The sequence below is a fragment of the Martes martes genome (genome assembly GCF_963455335.1).
Source record: "Martes martes genome assembly, chromosome: 16".
Classification (NCBI taxonomy): domain Eukaryota; kingdom Metazoa; phylum Chordata; class Mammalia; order Carnivora; family Mustelidae; genus Martes; species Martes martes.
Window position 1 is genome coordinate 64,333,504 of NC_137904.1, and position 22,910 is coordinate 64,356,413.

The window sequence follows — 22,910 nt, forward strand, 5'->3', positions numbered from 1 at the left end:
GGCATTCTGCTCCCAGTGTCCCCCAGCACCGCAGCAGGCTTACCAGCCACGCTGCCCTCCTGGCCTCCTCTCCCAGGTAAGGACTGCAGGGCTGAGCACGAGCACGGGAGGCGCAGGCTTTGATGGCTCCGGGTCGGTCAGTGGGGCCTCTGTTCCGGGGCCGTGGGCACACCCACACACTCACACTCTCCTCGTGCACACGTGAGCACTCCCACACACCCACCCCTGATGCGGGATGAAAGCGCAGGCCCCACGTGCCAACGCGGGACGGGAGGCGGGGGGCGGGTGCGACGAGGAAGGCCCGAGAAGTCAGTCCTTCAGATTGTAGTTACGGATCTTGGGGGGCTGCTGGCAGCCTTTGGTTTTTGCAGGGGGAACTCTGGCGGGTCTGGCGGGCCGGGCCTTTGCCTGCGCTTCCATCTTCGTCCCCTCGACGGCAAAGGCTGCCCGTGTCGCCACAGAGTCCGGGTGTCCGAGGCTGTCGGCTGCCGGCCGCGCCGTGCGCTCTGCAGGACAGCGAGAGAAAGGCCCGTCACAGCACGAAGGGAGGAAGGGGCAGGAAGCCTGGGCTCCCCGAGGACAAGCTAAGCGGCTGCGCCTCTCGCCCACACAACCCAGAAACCCCACGCCTTGGCCCTCGGAACAGAGCCCGTCAGGCCAGAGGTCCTCCCTGGGGGACGAGCTCCGAGGCCGCAGCTGTGCCTCGGGGGCCCGGCACAGGGCGGATCTCTGGGACACACGCTCCCCAGATGCACCGCAGGGCCTGGGCCTGCTCCTCCACTGGGCACTCTGAACACACCATCTCCTGCCGTGACCATTTCGTAATGGGTGGGGGGGGGTGTGTGTGTGCTGAGTTAATGGTTGACCCAAGGCAGGTCTCAGGCCGTCTCCAGCTGTCAGCCACCTTCTGCCTGCTGGCTGTGCTTGCCAGTCCCTCCAGCTGCCCGGCAGCCCTGATGTGTGCGTCCAGGCACAGGCCGAGGACCCAGGAGCCTGGACCACGTGCCGCACGCGTGGGCCCACACTCAGGGGCAGCCCTTCCAAAGTGGCCACTGCGGCGTCTCTGGACTTGGGCGCGGTAGGGGCTTGCAGTTTCCAAGCTTCTCTCTACTTGGCGAGTTTTTAGAACCGGGACTGTATTTCTTTTGTAAACAAAACAAAACAAAACAGATGGTGGTGGGAAGCAGCTACAGCTCTAAGGTTCCCTGAGAGGTCAGAGTGGCTCTCCCTTGTGGGCTGGCCCAGCGGGGAGGGCTGGGGTCCCTGGAGTACCCCAGGAGGGTCCCGGCAGATGGGAAAGCTGCCCCAGAGAGCACACGTGAGGCGAGGTGGGGCCCGGCACCAGCATCTCACACACGAGACACACGGGTGACACACACACCACACGTCTCGGAGCCAACTACCCAGGGCCTGGACCCCATAGGGCAGTGTGCAGCCCAGGTAGGGGACACCGCGTGGCGGGGAGCCACCCGGGTGAGGTCTGAGGGCAGGCCGAGGGGACAGGAAAAGGCCTGTGCTCTGGAAAGCACACACAGGTGAGGCACACTGTGGGCTGGTCGTGTCCCCAGCGCTGGGAGGTGGAGGTCTGCCACATGTACCCAGGTCCCTCGCCGTCACCGTGGTCCTCTTCTGTCCTCTCAAGTACCTGGAACTGGTCTGTTCCCTACAGGCTCCCTGGGGTCACACAGCCTTAGGCCCTCTTCCTGGGGCCAGGCCCCATTCTCCTCCTAGTGCCTGGGCTCCAAGCACCGGGATCCTGGAGTGGGGCAAGGCTGGTCCCTGGACGTCCCTGTTCCTCTCTGCTGCCCGAGGCCATGGCTGTCTCCCTCATGGAGCAAAGGCCTCGGTTCTCTAACTGCAGACCAGTTCCTTCCCCTGCACATGCCCTCCTGCCCCCACTTTCATCGGCCCCATCCTGATAGCTGATAATATCCGGGCCCACCCTGGGTGCCTGGGGGGCTCAGTTGGTTGGGCGACTGCCTTCCGCTCAGATCATGATCCTGGAGTCACAGGATCGAGTCCCGCATCAGGCTCCCTGCTTGGTGGGGAGTCTGCTTCTCCGTCTGACCCGCCCTCTTCTCATGCTCTCTCTCCCTCTCGTTCTCTCTCTCAAATAAATAAATAAATAAAATCTTAAAAAAAAAAAAAAATCTAGGCCTGTCCTCTGCTCCGGAGGAAGGGGCCAGTGGGGAGGGGCAGAGGTGGGACCCTGACCCTGACCCCACAATGTGAGGGACCGGCCCTTGCAGGGTTCCACGGGCCTGGCCTGAGCTCCCCCTCGCCATCCACTGCCACCGGGGTTGGAGAGGCGCGGGGAAGCGACGCTCTGGGAGGAGGAAGGGCCCAGGCCCCGAGGCCCGTGCTTGGGGGGCCCGCGACGCTGACAGCGGGAGCAGGGCCTCCGAAAGGAGACGGCGGAGGCAGCCATGTAGTCTCGGGGGTTTCTGTCGTGCCCCTTCCCGCGGAGCCCTCCCCGAGGCGGCGAGGAGGCAGCCAGCTGCCCCAGGTGCGAAGCTGGACGGGTCATGCCTGTTGGCCCTGTGACCGTAACCCGAGACGCGCCCTCCTCGCTCGGGCGCGTGGCTGCTTTGTGGCGGGGGAGCCCCCTCCGCTCTGCCCCCCCCCCCCCCCGGTCCCGCCTGCGGAGCCCAGCCCGGGGCTGCTCTTCCTGCGCTGGGGCCGGACTTGCCTCCCGTCGGCCGCTGGTGCGGCTCCACTGTGCCCAGGGCCTCGCAGCTAAGAACCTGAAAGCAGGAGCCCGTGTCGGTGCCGGGGCTCCCGGGGCTCTGGGAGGGCTCCGAGCTTCCCGGCTGCCTGGAGCTGCTGCTCAGCCCTCTTCTGACTGGGGGAGGCTGGCGGCTCTCAGGAGCAGGTCAGGCTGCCTCTGGCTCTCAGGGCGCCCTGAGCACATGTTGCCTGGGCCTCGGAAAGCTGTTGGAAGGGCTGGGGACACGGAACCCCTGCCAGCCCTTACTCTCCAGAGCCTTCCTTGGGGTCACGGGGGCAGCTCAGCTCTCAAGTCCTTGTTGCGGCCTTGGACACGAGGGACAAGGCCTCCTCAGGCTCACGGCAGCCTCGGCTGGTGCAGGCGGCCCTCCTGGCTCCCCTCCTGCCATCCTGGGCACTGACAGGCCCTGCTTGCACTGACGCCTCCCTCCTGCTTCCATGGGAGCCCCTCATGCCGCGGGGTCCAGCCCTTCTCAAATGAGATGAATTGTACCCCCACCTCGCCTCGCCTCTCATCCCAACCCCTGCAACTTTCCCTGTAAGCAGGCTCCACGGCCAGTGTGGAGCCCAACATGAGGCTTGAACTCAGGACCCCGAGATCAAGACCTAAGCGATCAAGAGTCAGACGCGAAACTGACTGAGCCCCCCAGGCGCCCCCCAACCCCCCTTTTGATATATGGTTATGAATTAGATTATGTCAAACTCCCCAGAACCTGCCAAGGCTTTCCACCATGGTGGGACGGAGCCCAGGCCTTCAGTAGACAGTGCCTCCTGTGGGGCGGCCTCTCTCCCTAAGCCCACGCCCCGAGTCTCCAGAAGCTGCCGGCTACTTCCCAGAGCCCCGGCCTGCCCGGAGCGACCCTGCAGGGAGCTGCCGGCTGCCCTCGGTACAGAGGCTCTGGGTGGACATTCCTGGGCACAGCTGTACTCAGCAGGAGGAGGGCAGTGCCCAGGAAACCCCAGATCCTTCAGGGCCCCTCAGGCTGCCCCTGGCCTGGGGCTGGGACCCTCTTGTTAATCACACCGGCATGCCTGCTCTGCCCCCTCCTCCCTGAGGTTAACACCCAGTGCCAACCCTTAATCACTCCTTCCTACTATCATTTTCGGGGTGCCCCTCCCTAGATCTGAGTTTGCCCAGGCCTGTCTGCTGATGCCTCTCAGCGTGGCCCCGTGTGGTTCCTGTCCTGCGTCTCAGGAAGTGCCGCTGGGCGGCAGGGAGCCTCCGGGGGCCCCAGGGGACATACCCTGTGAGAGCAGCTAGCCCTGCCCTTGTCGGGGGCTGATTTGTCCAAGGCGGGCAGGCAGAACCCGGAGAGCGGCCCAGCCCTCCACGTGGCCTCTGTTCCTCCTCTGGGCCCTGAGGCTCGGCAGCCCAGGAAAGAGTCGCTGACAGAGGCCAGAGGTGGGGCCGGCGGGCCGCAGAGGTGTGGGTGCAGGGGTGGGGTGGGGCCAGGACAGTGAGGACTGCAGGTCCGGGAAGGAGCAGAGAGTGCCGGCCAGGCCATCAGCCCCGCAGAGGCGGTGGCGGGAAGAAGTGCCCGGGCCCCAGAAGGGAAAGCGTGCGGTGGGCAAGCCGGCGGTGCGGCCTGTGTGAATGGACGTCGGGACGCTGGGCCGAGGGCCTGGGGAGCACTCAGAGAGCCATCCTGTGGGGCACAGGGTGGAGACGGCAGGAGGCCGCCGGGAGCAGAGGGGGAGGGGTGGGCTCTCACCTGCCTCCTTTCCACAGATCTAAGCCTAAAAGCTGGCTCAACGGGGTGAGGTTCACGAAGGACTTGTGCCCACACGGGACACGGCGGGCACACCGCGGTCACAGCCGGCAGGCTCCTGCCGCCCGTGCTGGGGCCGCCCGGCCTCGTGCCCGCGGCCACACGCCGCGGTGAGCTGCTCTCTGCCCCTCTCGGCGGAGGAGGCCGCGGTGGAGGCGCCGCTCTCCTTGTCCGCGAAAGCGCGGCCCCTGGAGAGGGCTGCCGTGGGCCGCGCGCCCACAAGCTGCCCGTCTGGCTCAAGGCGCGGAGCCGCTCCGGCCAGAGGCCTCCCCACGCCAGACCCCCAGATGGTTCTCTGGAGGTCTGGTGAGGGCTGCACCCGGGCTGCTCTCGGGTGCCCCGGAAAGACGCAGAGGCCAACGGACCGAATGCCCACAGGCCAACCGCCGAGGTGCCGGCAGAGGGGGGGTCCCCGCGCAGGCTCCCGCGGGTCCGGGGCCCGGCGGTCAGGCTCTGGGACGTGGCTTGCGGCTCCGGCGAGGCTCCCTGTCTGGCTGCAGCCGCGTGGGGAGCGGGAAGGCCTCCGGTGGCTTCCCGGGGCGCGTCCCTCCGGAAGGGCTGGCCACGAGAGGACACGCGTCCTGTGCCGAGTCCCGACGCCGAGCCAGCAGGGCTCAGGGCACAGCTTTCTGCGCGCGTTCCTGTCTCATCCCCGGGCCGCGGCGTCCCCGGCCCCCCTCACCGCCCTCGACCTCTCCAGGGGACCTAGGGGATGGTGGTTAACTTTGCTCCAAAGGTGGGGGGCGCGATAGGCGGCGGATGTCCCCCCCCCAGGAGGCCGAGCCAAACTGCGCGGAGACGTGGGCCTCAGGGTCTGAACCACGGTGGCACGGCCGTGCTCCCGACTCCGCCCGGGAAGGGGCCCCGGCCACCCTTGGGGCCTGGACTCCAGCTGGAAGGGGGCCTCGGCCGCCCGCAGGGGCCAGAGCGCCTCTCTGCCGCGTGCCCCAGCTCAGAGGAGGCTTCACGAAGCCCAGAAACCGACCCGATGGAGCCCCTGGCTTCCCCACGCGAGCTGCGCGGCGCACCTCCTCCCTGGCCTGACAGAACGTCAGCGACGACACGTCGGCCTGCCTAGACGGTCCTCCACCCACTGGAAGCGAAGGCCCTGAGCCGCGGCCCAGCTCCGGCCCGGCAGCCCGTGGGCGGCCCTGCGAGGCCCGGGCTGGCGGGGGGCAGGAGGAGGCACCATGGACAGGCCAGAAGATGGTAGGGCTGCAGGGACTGGCAGACGGCACTGGGCCCGCTGGGGGTGCCCAGCCCGGGGTCTCGGGCTCCCCGGCGATCCCTGCCCACGGTGGCCTAGAGACGGGGCCGCCTCTGTCCTGGCGCACTGGCTGCTCCCTGGACTGTCCGGCAGAAGCCCAGCCCTCAGGGGACAGGTCTGCCCTCCTGCCACTGTGGCTCCAGTGCCGCTGGGAACTCCCAGGACAGACGCTTCCAGAAAAGGCTCCTGTACAGAAAGGGGGCCTGGCTCCAGGGCCTGTGGTCCTCATGTGGACACCAAGGCAGGGTCACTGTGCATGTCAGAGATAAAAGTTCACGTCAGAAAATGCAACGGCGGGGGAGGGGGGCACCTGGTGACGCAGTCGGCAGAGCCTCTGACTCTTGGTTTCAGCTCAGTTTGTGGTCTCAGGGTCCCGGGATGGAGCCCCGCGTCGGGCTCCCTGCCGGGCGGGAAGCCTGCTTCTCCCTCTCTCGCTCCCCCTGCTTGTGTTCCCTCTCTCCCTGTTTCTCCCTGTCAAATAAATAGATAAAATCTTTAAAGAAAAAAAAAAGGAAAAAGAAAAAGAATTTATCTCAGTAACGCGAGGCCAGCTTCTTCTCAGAAAATCTACAACATATTTACCACATCGATAAGTGAAAACGGAAAAAAATCATGCCTACCATAATCAATGCAGAAAAAACTGATAAAGTTTAATACCTATTTGTGATGAAAACTCTCAATAAATCTGGGTTATAAACTTTTAATTTGATGGAGGGTATATTTTTAGAACACAGCAATCATACATCTTTGGTGGAAAAACCAGCCTCATTGCCTTCAGGTTTGTGAGTGGATGAGATGCCCACTGTCCCGGGGCTGTAGGGTCCAGCCAACTCTACGAGGAAAGAGTGAGAAATCAGGAGTAGAAGGCTTGGAGGGGAAGAAAGCGACCGTCACCTTCTGAAAACGACACCATGATGTACTTAGGGAAGACGGACTGCTGGAATGAGTGTGGGTGAGTAGGCCAACCCAGGAACTCTGGGGAACTTCCCTCTAGAACAGCAACCGCCTGGTAGAGAGGATAAAATGCCAGAAATAGGGAAATTGTGAACAGGACGGCCGCCTGCTTCGTGAGTGCACGGGCCCCTTGTTACACTGTCGGGGGTTGGCGGGGGGCCGCGTGGCGGCCCTTCCCTAGCAGAGGTGAGTGAGTGTGACAGATCTGCAGCCTTCTCCAGATGTGAAATGACCCCATGAGACGAGAAAGCAGATGTCACACCTGAAGCCCGTGGAAACCACGCCAATTACACTTCAGGTAAGAGCGAGCGAAAAAACGCAAGTAGGTTTGTTCTATACCCGGCTTTAATGTCTTTTAAAGGGTAATGTCTTCACCTTTGCCGACCCGCAGGGGCTCCTGGGGCCCTTCCAAGAAGCCCGGGGGCCCCGCCGGGAGGACACAGGCTATGGTAATGACCTCCCCCAGGAGCTCCTAAGTTCCATAGCGCAGAATAATTAAGAGAGCTGCGTAAATTGATAAGACCAGGATCCTCCGAGGTCCCGCCGCGGCCTGGAAGGGACGCAGGTGGTGTCTTTCGCGGCGGCAGGAGAGCGACGGAGCACACGGAGCGGAACAGCGATGCCCGCCGGGAGCCGTCACTGGATCACTGCGGCTCCTTGCTGAGAAAATTGCTTCTATCCAGTTACAACTTACAGGCAATAAAATGCACCCATTGTTTTTAAAAGATTTTATTTATTTATTTACAGAGAGCATGAGAGGAGAGAGGTCAGTGGGAGAAGCAGACTCCCCGTGGAGCTGGGAGCCCGATGCGGGACTCAGTCCCGGGACTCCAGGATCATGACCTGAGCCGAAGGCAGTCGCCCAACCGAGCCACCCAGGCGCCCAATGCACCCATTTTTAACTGTACAACTCAACGGCTTTTAGAAAACGAACGCCTCGATGCGTTTGGAACATTGATCCCCCGCAGCCCCAAGCCAGCCCAGCCTTCTGCCACCACCGATCACACAGTCCCTTCTAGAGTCTCACGTCAATGGAACACCAGACACTAGGCACTGTCTGAAGTCTGGTTCTCCCAGAAACCAAAGAAACGTTTCCTGAGAACATTCCTGTTCTTATGAATGACCCGAGCTCCTTACCTGCGGGCTAGTGTTCTGTTCTACTCTGGGGGAGTGTTCGCCTCGTCCCCTATCTGGGCTTGAAGCCGCTGTAAACATTCGTGCTAAACGCTTTGGGTGCATGATTTAAAAAAAATTTTTTTTTACTTATTTATCAGAGAGAGCGAGAGCGCACGGAGGGAGCAGCAGAGAGAGAGGGACAAGCAGACTGTGCGGAGCATGGCGGGGCCTGATGTAGGGATCGATCCCAGCACCCCAAGACCATGACATGAGCCCAGATCAAGAGACGACCGGGTCTAACCACGGACCCCCAGGGGGCCCTGTGTGACGTTTCCCTTTCTCCTGCACAGTAGCCTCGAAACCAAAGGGCTGGGTTGTGCAGTAAGTACACGTTTAACTTAAGAAACTGCCAAACCGCTTCCCAAAGCAGCGGCATCACATCACCCCCGCCCCCGCCCGGCCGCCGTGTGCGCACGCGTTCCCGCTCCTCCCTCTGCTCCCTCGCGACCCGCACGGTCTCGGTCACGTGGGTGCGGGGCTGGCCCTGCTCTTCAGGTCTGCAGTGCCCTCATGACAGAATCCTCGAGCGTCCGTCATGGGCTTATTCTCCATTTAGTGACCTTCTTTTGTAAAGAGTCTTTTCAAGTATTTTGACTATTTTCTGTTGTGCATTTGTGTCTCATTCTTGACTTGTGAAGTTCCTTGTACGTTCTGGGTGCGAGTCTTTGACACACCGTCCCAGCCTGTGGCTTACTTTCTCACGTCTTCACCGCGTCACTGCGAAAGCAGGCTCTGCGTTGTCCACGGAGTCCGAGCCGTCAGTTTTTTCTTTTTTTAAAAAATATTTTATTTATTTGAGACAGACAGACAGAGATCACAAGCAGGCAGAGGAACAGGCAGAGAGAGGGGGAAGCAGGCTCCCGGCTGAGCAGAGAGCCCGATGCGGGGCTCGATCCCAGGACCCTGGGATCATGACCTGAGCGGAAGGCAGAGGCTTAACCCACTGAGCCCCCAGGCGCCCCTGGTTGTTCCCCACTTGTATCTTTACTATTTTCTCCTACTATAAACCTAAACTTTGAACTTAGTTTGTTCCTATTTTTCTAAGAATTTTTTTTTTTTTTAATTTTAGAGATGGGGCAGGGCACTCGGGTGGCTCAGTGGGTGAAGCGTCTGCCTTCGGCTCAGGTCATGACCTCAGGGTCCTGGGATCGAGCCCCGCGGCCGGCTCTCTGCTCGGCGGGGAGCCTGCGTCTCCCTCTTCCTCTCCCTCTGCCACCACCCCTGCTTGTGCTCTCTCATTCTCTCTCTCTGTTAAATAAATAAATAAAATCTTTAAAAAAGAGAGAGAGAGAGAGACGGGGAAGGGGCAGAGGGAGGCGTAGAGAGAAAACCTCAAGCACAGTGTGGAGCCTGCTACGGGGCTCGACCTCACCACCCTGAAATCATGACCTGAGCTGAAATCAAGAGTCGGTCGCTTTAACCAACAGAGCCACCCAGGCGCCCCTTCTTCGTCCAGCCTCTCGAGGCGGGTCGGGTGGGCGACTGAATGTAGAACAGTGTTCTTCTCTCATGTAAGTATTTGGACGCTTAAGTTTCCAAGCACTACTTTGTGATTTCTTCTTGGACCCATGAGCATTCTTTTGTTGTTATTTCCTGAGATACTTCTCTGTTCTTGATTTCCAATACAGCAAATACAGTACGTGTGATTACCACCTTCTCAAATTTACCAAGACCAGTTTGACGGCCAACACGTGGCCTCTCTTGTCAAATGTCCCGTGTGCCTCTGAGAAGAACGTGCGTTCTGGTTCAGGCTACAGAGCTGCACACACGCCCGTCTGGCCGAGCCAGCTGACCGAGCCGCTGAAACCCTCTAGACCCCGACTGACTTCTCTGTCTCCTTGTTCTGTTGATCACTGACAGAGAAATCCTCAAGGCCCCAAGCATAATGCCGGACCCCTCCACATTTCCTTCCATTTCTGAGAGGGTTCTTTAAAAAAGATTTTATTTATTTATTTTAGAGAGAGAGAGCACAAGTGGGGGGGGAGAGCAGAGGGAGACGAGAGAGAATCTCACGCAGACTCCACGCCGAGTGCAAAGCCTGACGTGGGGCTTGATCTCACGACCCCAAGATCACGACTTGAGCTGAATCAAGACTTGGACGCTCAACTGGCTGAGCCCCCCAGGCGGCCCTTTTTCCGAGAGTCGTCAAACTCCATGCCTTTACCACGCCGGCATTAGGAGCACACACACTTGGGAAGGTTGTGTCCTCCTGATGAACTGACTTCTACGCCGTCACGAAATGTACCTCGTAATCTTAGTACTCCTCGTTGGGAAGTCCGCCCTGATGGACGTTAGGCAGCCGTCCAGCCTCCCTTGTCTCTGTCTCTGCATGCGCAGGCGGGTTTCGTGTACACGGCACACAGTCGAAACGAGCTTTCTGCGCCCAGTCAGCTTCTTAATGCAATATTTAGACCACTACGTGTCATACAATTATCGACATGATTGGTTTTAATGTTTTAAATGTATCTTCTTGCTAAACGGCACTTGCTGGTTGTTTTCTGTCCCGTCGGTCCCTGTCCTTCTCTCCCTCTGTCTGAGGCCGCTCTTGGGTTGATGTTTTCGCTCCCTTTTGTCTACACTGCACTACTGGCTGTTCTTCGGCATTGTTTTTTAATGGCCGTTCTGCGGTTCACGACGTGCACCTTTCACTGACCTCATTCTGCTGTGACACGCTGCTGCACAACGTCACCTCCAGGAGCCTTGCAAGGGCATGCTTCCCCTTCCCCGTCCCGCCATGCCTGCCATCTTGTCACCGGTAGCATCTTGTCACCTTGTGACAGGTAGCACACACCTCTGACTTCCACACGTCTCACAAGCCCCATAAGACACTGTTAATATGTGCATTTTAAACAGTCAGTCAGCATCTGGAGAACAATGTAAGCCTGCCCTCTTCGATTACCTGCAGGCCCGCCACGTCTGCCTCTCCGGAGTATTCTCTGTTGACCCCCATTTCCATCCAGCATCATTTTCTTTCAGTCCGAAGAGCATCCTCTAACATTTCGTGTGGTGGGAGTCAGTGGGTGGTGAATTCTATCAGATTTGCTTATCTGTGAAAGCTTTTATTTTGCCTTAATTTTTGGAGGAGATTTTTGCTAGATACAGAATTCCATTTTGATGGCTTTTCTTTCAGCATTTTAAACCCGATGGGCCTTTGTCGTCTGGCTTGCACAGTTTCTGAAGAGAGGTCTGCCGTAATTATTTGTTCATCTCTATGTACTGTGTCCTTTGTTTTTCCTTTGACTGCTTTTTAGATTTTCTTTATCACTGATTTTCAGAAACTCAGCTGCAGTACTCCCTGGGTGGCATGCATGTGTTTAGCCAGCTGCTGGGGTAGTTGAACCCAGATCTGTGAGAGAAGAGTTTGCATCAAATTTAGGGAGGCATCTTTTTTTTTTTTTTTTTTTTTACAGAGAGCGAGCACGCAAGTGGGACCGTCTCCAGCAGACTCTGTGCTCAGTGTGGAGCCTGACACGGGGCTCAACCTCATGACCCTGAGATCATGACCTAAGCTGAAATCAAAGAGTCAGACGCTCAACCAACTGAGCCACCCAGGTGACCCTAGTCATTATTGCCTGAAATAGTTTGTCTCGGGGCGCCTGGGTGGCTCAGTGGGTTAGGCCTCTGCCTTCGGCTCGGGTCATGATCTCAGGGTCCTGGGATGGAGCCCGGCATCCGGCGCTCTGCTCAGCGGGGAGCCTGCTTTCCTCCCCCCCACTCCCAATACCACCTGACTCTCTGCCTACTTGTGATCTCTCTCTGTCAAATAAATACATAAAATCTTAAAAAAAAAGAAAAAAGAAATAGTTTGTCTCTTCCTTGTTCTCTCCCCCTTCGGTTAGACTGATGGACACTGGCAGGAGGCCGGGGCTTCTTCTCTCTTGGCGTATCATTTAGGGCAGGTTCCCTTGCTATGACTTGGAACTTTCTGTTCTTCCTTCCACCACCTTCATTCTTGGGTTAATCCCATCTAGTGAGCTTTCCCTATCAAATATCATAATTTCCACCCACAGGAGTTTTGTTTAGAACTTTTCATATTCTCGGTTCTTCTCATCATGTGAACGTTTTCCTTTAAACATCTGAATGCGGTCATCCCAGTTCTTTTTAGCATCTTCGTCCGCTCCCTCCTCGTCTCGGTTATTTCTGGGCCTCTTTCTACCGATGGGTTTTCCTCTCGCATGTGGATCACATTTCCTGCCTCTTCACATGTCTTGTAAGTTTTGATTGGGCGTTAGGCATTGTAACGTTTCCTTGAAAAAATTTTTTTAGAGTGTTGGTTTTATTTTGGTGGGCAGTTAGGTTCCTTGACTGGTCATTTTGAAGAGTTTTAACTTTTCTAGTCTAAGTCTCTGTGGGGCTTCACTCCAGAGGTACCTAGGCCTACTGCTGACGTGTGACTTCTCTCAGTCTCCACTAAAGGGAGGTGACGATGGAGACTCATCACTCGGACTGAGTATCTCCCTACTCTGAGAGCTCTGGAAATGGTTCGGCCTACAAGTTGTCTTTCCTTCCCCTTTTCGTATAGATAGCTACGCTACACGTCTATGGGCTAGTCCACAGGCAGGACTCAAAAAAATGCCTCTACAGGTTTCTGGAGCTCTCTTCTGTGTAGTACCTTCCTTCCTAGACCGCCCCGCGCCTGCCGGCCCCCTCTGCCTTCCCAAACTCCAACTCCCATTTTTGCAACTCAGTCAGGCTGCTGAGTTCTGTCTGGCCTCCCTCTCTGTGCCTTCCGCCCAGACACTGCCTTCGGGCAGAAAGTCAGGGGGATTCTGGAACTCACCTCACTTGTTTTCCTTTTCTCAAGGACCATGGTCCTGGGCTGACTACTGCCTGGTGCCTGAAAACAGCTGTTTCATATATTTTGTTCAACTTCCTAGCTGTTTACGGAGAGACATTAAAATCTAGTCCATAGACTAGCCAGAAGAGGAAGAGGGCATTAGCCATGCTGCGGCCCCAGAACACACAGCCCTGAAGAGTAAGCTGCTTTGGCTATTTCTTAAAGTATTTACTTTGGTATAGAAGTTCCTTCTACATAAACTTTCCCCCAAGTGGCGTAACTGTTTCATCAAAACGCTTTCAAGAGGAGAGCTAACAAAGATCTACTTGACCGTCGCTTCTCGAAAAGTTTACAGGACACTCTGAACTTCTTAAAATGTCTCGGGTCGTAATCATTAGCCCAGGCAGGAAGCGGGCACTGCTCGCCCAGCTCAGGACCCGGCGCTGCTCCCTCCTCTGACCAGAACGCTGGTTCTGGGATTTCTTTGGTTGTGATCACAACAGTGCTGATAGGTAGCGCACAGCAACCCGTAACAATCTCCCTGGTACGCCAGGTACTCCCATCCAGTCCTGCCTGGGAGTGGGGACAGGCAGAGCCAAGAGGGTGAAGGGTGCTGGGCAGCCAGGGGGAAGACCCCTTGCCCCCTGGGGTCGCACAACCTAGCAGTCACAGTGCTGAATAAGCTTCCTGGCTCTCAGGGCCAGCCCTTGCCCCCACGTGGCTCACGAGGTCTCTCTGTGGCAATGGCCAGCGAGAACGTGTGCTGAGCCCTCCGGCGGGAGGCACTCCGCCCCATTAGCAGCTCGTGCTCCCAGAGCCCAGCCAATGAGCCCTGACTGGGAATTGCCTCACAACAGGTTTCTGGTGCAGAGGCCAGCCCCCCTGGCTCTAGCTGGCCTCCTTTCCCGTGGCTTATGCTGCCGGTCTCTGAGTCGGGTCTCACAAGGTTCTCCTAGGTCTGTCTGTCTCACAGATGCTCACGTTCCAGTAAGGCTCTCAGACCCAAGGGGCGGTCCCGGGTTCGTGCCCAGGTATGAGGACTACGCGGGAAGAACAGGATGTATTGTTCCAGGTGCATTTACAATGGAATCACAAGACACTCTTTCAGGTCACTACCCTGTGTCATTCTAACCTGCCTGATCACAAATCCACACCACAAGTGGCCATCGCTCAAAACCAGTGCAGGGCCGTCAGCCTGCGGTCCCGGGCGCAAACCCTGGGTTTCATGAGAAAACAAGAGCATCTCTGGGGAAGCCAGATGGTTAATACACTTGGTCTTAAGCAGACGTGGACAGGGTCACTCTAAGGTCCCACGTTCACGACCTCAGACCAGGGCTGGGCTCGCGGAGCCGCCGCCGAAGGTGCCTCTGGAGGAGGGTCCAGGGCTCCTGAGCCGACGCGGCCTCCGGGGAGGGCACGGGACGGTCTCCGCTCAAGGACACAGACACCAAGAAGGGGGCAGACAAGGTAGAGTCCCAGGGGCCCGCTCGGCCCTAGTCAGAGGCCGGCGACACGCTGCAGGACGGACGTAGGGACAAGCCCAGGAGGGCCTGGTGTGTTTGCCCTGCGATAACAAGCGGAAACGCACCGGGACTCTCCAGTAGAGAAGCCCAGTTTTCCCAGCAGTCACCAGACTCCCCGGCCGGGAAGGAACTTTGCCAGAGGCTGGGCCTCTCTCTGGAGCCCCCCCGCCTGATCCGGGGCACTGGGGCGCTTCGTCCGTCTTCTCCTCACGCGCATGCAGTCCCGGGCCCAGCCCCCAGCCAGAGGGCCACACAGCACGAGGCGGGGCTGGGCCCGGCCCAGGGGAGTGTGTACCTCACAAACCAGCGGTAATGGGGACCACACATTGTTCTGATTTCTTTAATTAGTTGCCAATACTCAAAAATGAAAACATGCTATATAAAAACAAGATTTCCAGCTTCTCTTGAAAACATGGGACGACCTGGCTCATTGCACCATCTGCCATTGAGGGGCAACCGCCGGACAGTGTCACAGGCTAGCTAGAGCCCGCCCGCCAGCCCGCCGCCACCGCCCCCCGAGCACTGCCCGGTGGTTAGCGCGGCCCCGAGGCCTGCACGCGGCCATCCGTGCCTGGCATCCACGGGCACTGTGACGCGAACTCTTCTCAGCCGGTGGGCTCAGGGTCTGGAGGGCAGCGGCTTGGACTCTGGTCCTAATCCCCTGACCGGGAGCTGGGAGACCTTAGGGGAGTGACCTAGTGTCTGTGGGCCCAGGTCTGCTCACCCGAAGGCAGAGCCCCGGCCTCCGAGCTCCGGGAGCTGCTGAGAAAGGGACCCGCTGCCGAGAGGCTCTCCACGCGTGCTCGGGCTGTGAACACGAGGTGGCTGGTTCTGTTTTTACGTGGATTGCTGGTTAAGAGCAGCCTGGCAATGTGCTTATCTGATTTAGATGTCATCTCTGTAGAGAGATCTGTTTGGAAACATTCTTACCACACAGGATTTAAAAATAATTTTGGATTAGAAGCCAGTTAGCAGCACCATGCATAGCCTTTTCTTAACCTTTGATGCAATCCTTTTTAAAGAGAAAAATGTTTCATTTCAGGAAACACTAATGTAATTTTCAAAAGAACAATAATTAAAAGAAAACGACACCCACATTGTATCCTTTGAAAGCTGTAAGCCTTCTACCCCTCCTCATTTTGATCCCCTAGGGGATCCCCTTGGGGGCAGCAGGGGAGGGAGGGTGAGGGTCTCCACGCAGGGGAGCACTGGGTGCACAGAGGGACCTTTTCAGACCCCCCAGGAGAGCTCCGGCCACCAGGCCACCAGCTCCCACGCCGCAGCCCGAGCAGGACCCACCCTGAGTGGGCGGGGCCTCGGGGCAGAGCCGGCCTGCGTCCGACTCTGGAGGAGGTGACCCCACAGCCACATTCCTCAGGTGCCCCTGGGGCCATTATCTGTCTGACCTCTGGGACAGCCTTGGCCCTTCCCCCAGCCACCTGCCCTGGCTCCAGTCAGGCCTCTGGAGCTCCAGGAGTGCAGGGAGGACCGGGACTTGGGCCCCGGCTGGGAGCCCCCTGGCCTTGGGCAGGCACTCAGAGTCCTGGGCCTTGGTTTCCTCCCTTGAAAATGGGACAGCAGTGGCCCTGCGGACAGTTTCCTCACGAACAGCCGCTGACCCCGCTCAGGTTCCTTTGTAAAACCAGATCTCCAGCCGCCCCCTTCCCAGAGCAGGGTCAGAGTCCCCACCTTCTGGGTTCCGACTTTCACAGCTCACAACGGACATGCATTTTCTTACTCTGCGAGCTTCCGCAGTGACGTTTAAACACGGTGTGAAACCTAATGACCACAGCACCTGAAAGACAGCCAGCCTCACCCACAGTTTAAAACTGCAAATTAAAACCAATAATGAAATGTATTTTTCATCATCACATTGGCAAAAGAGAAAATGCTTGATAAAAATCCAGAAGTGCTGGGGGTGCCTGTCTGGCACGGGGAGTGAAGCCGCTCACTCTTGGTTTTGGCTCAGGCCCTGATCTCGGGGTCGAGTCCCACAAGGGGCTCCGTGCTCAGCATGGTCTGCCTGAGATTCTCTCTCTCGCTCAAATAAATAAAAGCTTAAAACAAAGTCCACCATTATGGGAGTTAGGAAACACACTCGTACGCCCTGCAGCCACGAACACAAACGGGACCAACTTCTTAAGGGCGATTTGGAAATAGCTCCGCAGAACTCACACCCTCACACCTTTGACCCAGTGATTTGACTTGGAGATACCATCCTGCAGACTCCCACGGCCCTGCACATACACCGCAGCACGGTCTTAGGAGCGAAGACCACAGGCCATTGAAACGCCCATGAATACAAAGCACTTGAAGCCTGTAGTCAGCCGCGCATCCCCGAACTACTGGGAGGTGTTAGCTCTGTTTGTCTGTACCGATACAGAGAAAGACCGCAGATGGGGGTTTACAAAGCAAGCTGTCTGCTGCTGTATACAACTAAAAAGAAAAGGGGAGGCACGCACACTTTGTAATATTTGCTTCTGTGGCCACAGAGAGCAGGGCACACCTGGAGAGGAGCAGGGGACTGGACAGTTGTGGTCTGGGGGACAGAGATGGGACTGGAGGCAGGCAGGGGAGTGGTAGGGAGGGAGGGGGAGAAGGGGACTAACTTCTCGCCGAAAACCCTCTGCACCATTTACATTTATTTCTCAGCCGTAAGGAAGTAGGTGTCCGCCATAACTAGCTGAGGTCTGGAGCCCCCTTTGCCCCAGTGGGCGTTCTGCTCCCTGAGTGTCCACACACGTGGCAGGGACCCTTGGCAGGCTGACTGCGCCAACCACCCTGGGACGGACACACCAACACAAGGCTTCCTGGAAGTCCCAGTGCCCCGGCCTGCCCCTCCGAGCTGGGTCAGGGTTCCCAAGGCAGGCGCTGAGCTGCCAGGGGGGCCCGACAGCTGTGTTGTTCTGCGGCGGCCCCGGCTGAGTGCCGCTGTCCTGCTCCACTGGGATGAATTACTCATATGTGAACTTTGTCATCTTGCTTAAGAAAATCTCTCTCCAGTTAGATCATTTCTGAAGTGAAAAAGGGATTATTTTAGACATTTGTGATTTTTAAATCACATCTCAGGTTAACCTTCTGGTCTTTTGTGAATCCTCAGTTCCATTTCTGTATATCTTCAGGTTTGATTTTAAGTCATTTAAGCGTGCGGCCGGCACTGCTGGCGGAGGGCAGTCCCTTCTGCTCGGACTGGCCATTCCAGGCTGGCCTCTCCCTACTGAGGCGCCGGCATCTAGAAGGCCTGGTTCTTTCCCTGTACGACCTCTTCCCCTTGAAAACACACTCATTTAGCTTCAAGGGAAACAGCAACCGGCTGCTTCAAGGTGGAGAAAACAGCTTTAAGATGTAGTACTTCCTCCCAGGAAGAGTCCACTGTAAAACCTACTTTGTTAACAACGGGCACTAGCTCTAATCATAGGCTCTTCCCGGGAATCCAGACCCTTGGGTTGCAGACTAAGGGCCTCCCTGGGTTCCATTCTTTCCAGTTATCTCCCTGCTCAACTTGATTGAGCACCGATTGTGTACGGGCTCACACTGACCACGGAAGGTCAAGGATCAAGGCGGACGCCCCCAGCCCAGGTGCACGTAGTCCCAGGATGGGGGCTGGTGCTGGAAGCTGCCGCTACCAGGGCCTGCGGGGGAGACAGGCAGGCGCCTGCAAAGGAAGGTGGGGAGGGGGTGTCCACAAACGCAGGCTGGGGGGCGGCGCGGGGCACGGAGGTTGTAGTCCCTAGGCCCTGCAATGGGGCGAGAGGAGAGAGGGGTGGGAAACAGGTGTGGGTCGGGGTGTCGGAAGTGGGGCCGGGCGGAGGGCTGGGATGGAGGGATCTACCCTTCAGACAGGGTGGAAGACGGAGTGGCGACCCCGAGGCCCTGGGTGCAGCCAGGTGATCCGGAGCCCAGGCGACTGTCTGGGCGCAGGGGGTCGGGCTGGGGCTCAGGCCCCGGCCTCACGTGGGGGTGCGGCAGGGACCGGCCAGGCCTGCTGGGGGCAGGATGGGGGTGGCTCTGGTCCCGCCTGGAAACCAAGGAGCGTGTGTGTCCTTCCAGTGTAAGAGCCACGTGCCCTCTGAGATATGCCGTGAACTAAAGGTAATTCTTCACGTTTAAATGCAGATGTCCCACACCATCAAGCTACTCACCACTCTGCTCATGATCGCTACTCACCGTGCACTGAAAATGGGCAAACGCGGAACCCACTTCATCCCAGTTTCTAGAATGGAGCCTCCAGACTGCTTGTCTGGGGTCCGATTTCCAGCTTTGTACTCGACCATCGGTGCTCGGGAACACACGTTTCCCTCCAGCAGAGTTCCTGTCTGCCTAAGAGCGTCTCTGAGGAAACCAGGGAGGTCTTCAGAAGTGCTGTTACACGACGTCGAGTATCATACGGGTAACTCGGTCATGCATACCCGATACTCCGCTGTAAAGCTCTGTAGCTCATTAAAACATCTAAACCGCATTAATTTCAACCTGTTCCTCCCACCTCAGTTTTTCAAAGGGCGGACCAAAAGCCTACGCTGAAGTGTCTCACAAAGCCCTGCTCACCAGGGGCGACAGCAACCCGCCCCCCCCCCCCCGCACAGACCGTGTTGAAGGTGCCTCCACACCAGCTTTCCCGCCGAGGACCCCAACACAGCTCCCGGCTGCTGTCCTCAGGGTTTGAGACAAGGCCCCGATGAGGTAGGAGAGCGCTCTGTCAGGAGCTCTGGAGAAGCATTTCCATTTGCGTTGAAGAGGAAGAGAAGCGCACCCTCCCCCGCGATGGTCGGAGCTGCTGCAGCCCTTCTGGACCAGGAGGAGGGAGACTCCCAGAGGAGCCAGCCCCAGGCTCACCTGCCTCTGGACCTAATGTGACCCCCTGTGTGGGTCAGTGTGTCAGTCCCACAGCTGTGCCAGGCCCGCCATGGGTCAGAAATGTGATCGAATGCCCACCACCTTGGCTGTCCCGTCCTGGCTCCAGTGAGTACATGTAAGTTTCTGGGGGTGCCATGATGGTATAAAGTGTTTTAAGTCACTCCCATGAGGCTGTCCTGTGACCTGTGCACAAGCATGGCAGGCTGTTGGAAGGGGGCTGCACTCTTCCCCACGCAGGAGGGTCTCTGCCATCACCGGCGGCAGCCAGCTGGCCGCCCTGCTCGCCACGGGTCTGACGCTGCTGGGCCGTCCCCTTCCACCTGCTTCCCGACTCACCCAACGACTGTTTCACAACTGGGTTCTGCAAGCCTCCCACAGCCGCCTCCTCTCTGAGCCGTGGCTCTGGGTCACACTTAAATACAAGCAAGAAAGAGGCTCTGACCGGAGCCTCCTCTCCCACCGGCAGACCTGCTCCCGGGACAGCTCTGCAGGGGTCTCCGGCACCTCCGCTGTCGGAGCTCGGACAGCTTCTGTTCTGGACTCTCCCGCGGGTGCTCGTGTGGCCTCGGGCGGAGAGGGCAGATGAGCCTGTAGCCCACCCCAACTCCCCCTTGCCCCGGTGTGGGGGAGGGGCTGGGGAGACAGGCGACCCACCGCCGTCGGCTGTGCCGGGAGAGACAAAGCCTCACACCTACCCTTGGGGCCTTGTGTCTTCTGCCCCATGGAGCGGTGGCAGGTGCCCCCGTCAGCTGAGTGCACAGTTCTGGCCACCCCTAACGCCTCCGCCTCTGTCCTGTCATCAAGAGAGGCCTGTCCTGTCCAACCCCAGCCCCGCATGGCCTCCGGCCCTCCTCTCCTGAGTCGGCCTCCCCCTGCGAGACCTACCATGTGCCCCCCACCCCCCGCCGCCTCTGTGGCCTGCGCGCAGACAGGCTTCCTCCAGCGTGGTCCTCTCACAGGGCACGGGTTCCGGGATAACTTGTCCACCCCGTCCTGGCCTCCAGCCGCTCCCCCCAGGAAGCCTGGCATGACCCTGCCACCAGGCCCCGCAGACCAGCCGTGACCCCGCAGTGACCTCCACCTCACCACAGTTCGAGCTGCCTGACCTCCCCTGTCCTCCCCGCCACACGCCCCCTGGTGACCACTCTCGCCGTCTTTAAGACCCTCCGTTACAAAAGATGCCCAAATTTCACCAGGCACACATACATGTGTGGTTTCAAGAACAGAAATAAAATAACCTAACGAATAAAGCAGACATCGGGGCGCCTGGCCAAGCCCCTGCTGGGGCGCGCAGCCCATCTCCAGATGGAGAGTTCGACATCGGTGCTGGGTGCTGGGGTTACTTAAAAAAAAAAAAGAAGAAATCAAACGCCTGTGCGCTGACACAACCCCGCGGCCCCGCTGTCCTAAGTAAAGTTCTGCTGGCCACAGGCTTGATGGCCTGTCGTCTGTGGCCCTCACAGAGAAGTCAGCCACCTGCTACTTTGGGTCTTTTTGTTTTCAATGAGGGACAGGTGGGGGCCGAGCTGCTCAGTTCTCATTGTCTGTAAAGCCTTCGTTTCGCCCGGGTTGGTGAAGGACGCGTCCCCGGGTGGGGGTTCCGGGCCGACAGCACGTGCGGATGGCCCGGGCGAGGCGGCGCCAGGCGTCAGTGTCAGCTGCGAGCGGGTGGTGGCCGCCGCCTGCCCCCACGCCCCGCGTGCTCGAGGCTGTCAGGACACGCCACGCGCCCGGCTTTGCGGTTACTCACGCTGGGGTCTGCGAGGCTGCCCGGGGCCGGGGGGAGGAGGACGAGGGCCGCGCGCGGCTTCAGCGGATCCTCCCAGGGCACCTTTGGCCCAGACTCTGTCCTTTGGAGGCTCTGGCCGGCAGGCGCCACGTCACACCTGCTTAGGCCGTCCTCATGGCTCCTGACCTGCTTCCTTTCTGCTTCTCTTCCAATCGCTTTGTCTTGGAGTAATTTCCTCATATATGTCTGTGTCACCGAGCTGTTCAACTCACCCACCAAGATTTTCATTTGAATAATTAGGTTTTTCTTTCCTTAAAGTTCCTGTTTGTTCTTTTCTTAAGCTTGCTTGGTCTTCCTTTATAATTCTTTGTTTCCTGAACGTGCTTTCTTGTGAGTCTCTTACTTGTTTGAATCTATGAAACTCAGCCGGTCAGACCGTGTGTCCTCCAGGTTTGTGGAAGGTCTGCTCTGCCGGCCTCATTCCGGGTGCCTTGACCCCTGTGTGCGGGATCCCGTTCTCAGCTGGAATCTGATTTGTGGGAATGCTTATGGCCCGGGACAAAGGAGGCCCCTGAAGCGGCCTGTCTCCACTGCCGCCAGGTCCTTGGGGGCCCCACCGGTTCAGAATCCTGAGAACTAAAATCCTCAGGCCACGAAGGCCTTGTAACTGGGACCAAGTCACACGAAAGCCATTCTCTCATGGTGACAAGTTAGAGGTGACAGCCCTGCTGCCAGTGTCTGGGCGAGGGCCCTGACCCCGCTCTGGGCAGGCGGGGCTCGGAGCTGTTTCTGACTCACCTTCCCACCGAGGGTGGGGGGCACCCTTCCCAGCCTCTGTCTTTGAGCCAGGATCGCCTGTCACACCCCTACCCTGGATGGGCCCTGAGTTTTGTCACTTGCTTTCTGAACACCGTGAGGCTACGACACCCAGTGCCGTTTACCCAGTTTGACAGCGGCCCTGGGGTCAAAGCTGCTGGTGGAGATCAGCCTGCAGCCGGGGCCCCTCCTGCACGGGATCTCTGGCTTTAGGAATTCTTCACCTTCTTGCCACGTATGGGTGCCGTCAAGCATGACTGCGGCATGTTTTAAGAGCACAGTCTGGGCTACGTATTTTGTTGTATGCAGGCTCCAGTCAACGTGGCACTTGAACTCGTGACCCTGAGACCAACAGTCAGCAGGGTCCACCGACGGAGCTGGCCAGGCGCCCTGACTGTGGCATTTCCTTCGGCGGGTTTGTGGGGCCGTGTGCAGAGGCGGTGTGAGTCCAGCCCTCTGCTGGGGCGCTGGGACATGGGCTGAGCTTTACCCTGAACTAGAGTGACTAGACGCGAGGCAGAGAGAACTCTCCTCGTATAAGCCCTGAAAGAGCTTCCCTTTAAAAATTCTCCTTTAACATTATTCTGGAAAAGAAAAACATACCCAAAGGCTACTATGAGAGATTTGCAAAGTATGTAAGGATAAATCTAAAAGAATTTAGTCAAATTTGGGCACCTAGCTGGCTCAGTCAGTTAAGCATGTGGGTTCAGCTCAGGTCATGATCCTGGAGTCCCAGGATCGAGTCCCGCATCGGGCTCCCTGCTCGGCGGGAAGTCTGCTTCTCCCACTGACTTTTCTCCTCTCATGCTCGCTCTCTCTCATTCTCTCTGTCTCTCTCAAGTAAATGAATAAAATCTTTTAAAAAATAAAAATAAAAAAATAAAAGAAAGAACAAGAGCCATATGATACTCTCAATAGATGCTGAAAAAGCTTTTGACAAAGTACAGCATCCTTTCTTGATCAAAAGTCTTCACAGTGTAGGGATAGAGGGTACACACCTCAATATCATCAAAGCCATCTACGGAAAACCCACCATGAATATCATCCTCAATGGAGAAAAACTGAGAGCTTTTCCCCTAAGGTCAGGAACACGGCGGGGATGTCCATTATCACCACCGCTATTCAGCATAGTACTAGAAGTCCTAGCCTGAGCAATCAGACAACAAAAACAAATTAAAGGTATCCAAATTGGCAAAGAAGAAGTCAAACTTTAGCTCTTTGCAGAACATATGATACTCTATGTGGAAAACTCAAAAAACTCCACCCCCAAATTGTGAGAACTCATACAAGAATTCAGTAAAGGGTCAGGATATAAAAT

At 57.8% G+C, this 22,910-nt stretch overlaps 1 protein-coding gene across 1 annotated transcript in view; it reads right to left on the bottom strand.

Moving 5' to 3' along the window:
• Positions 1–309: 309 nt before the first annotated feature.
• CCDC57 (coiled-coil domain containing 57) overlaps positions 310–22,910 on the bottom strand; it is a gene marked incomplete at its 3' end in the record, with an annotated part of 81,142 nt that continues 58,541 nt past the window's right edge. The window contains exon 18 of the mRNA XM_080825584.1: positions 310–506. Coding sequence (XP_080681710.1) covers positions 310–506 — 197 coding nt within the window. The remainder of the gene's footprint in view (positions 507–22,910) is intronic.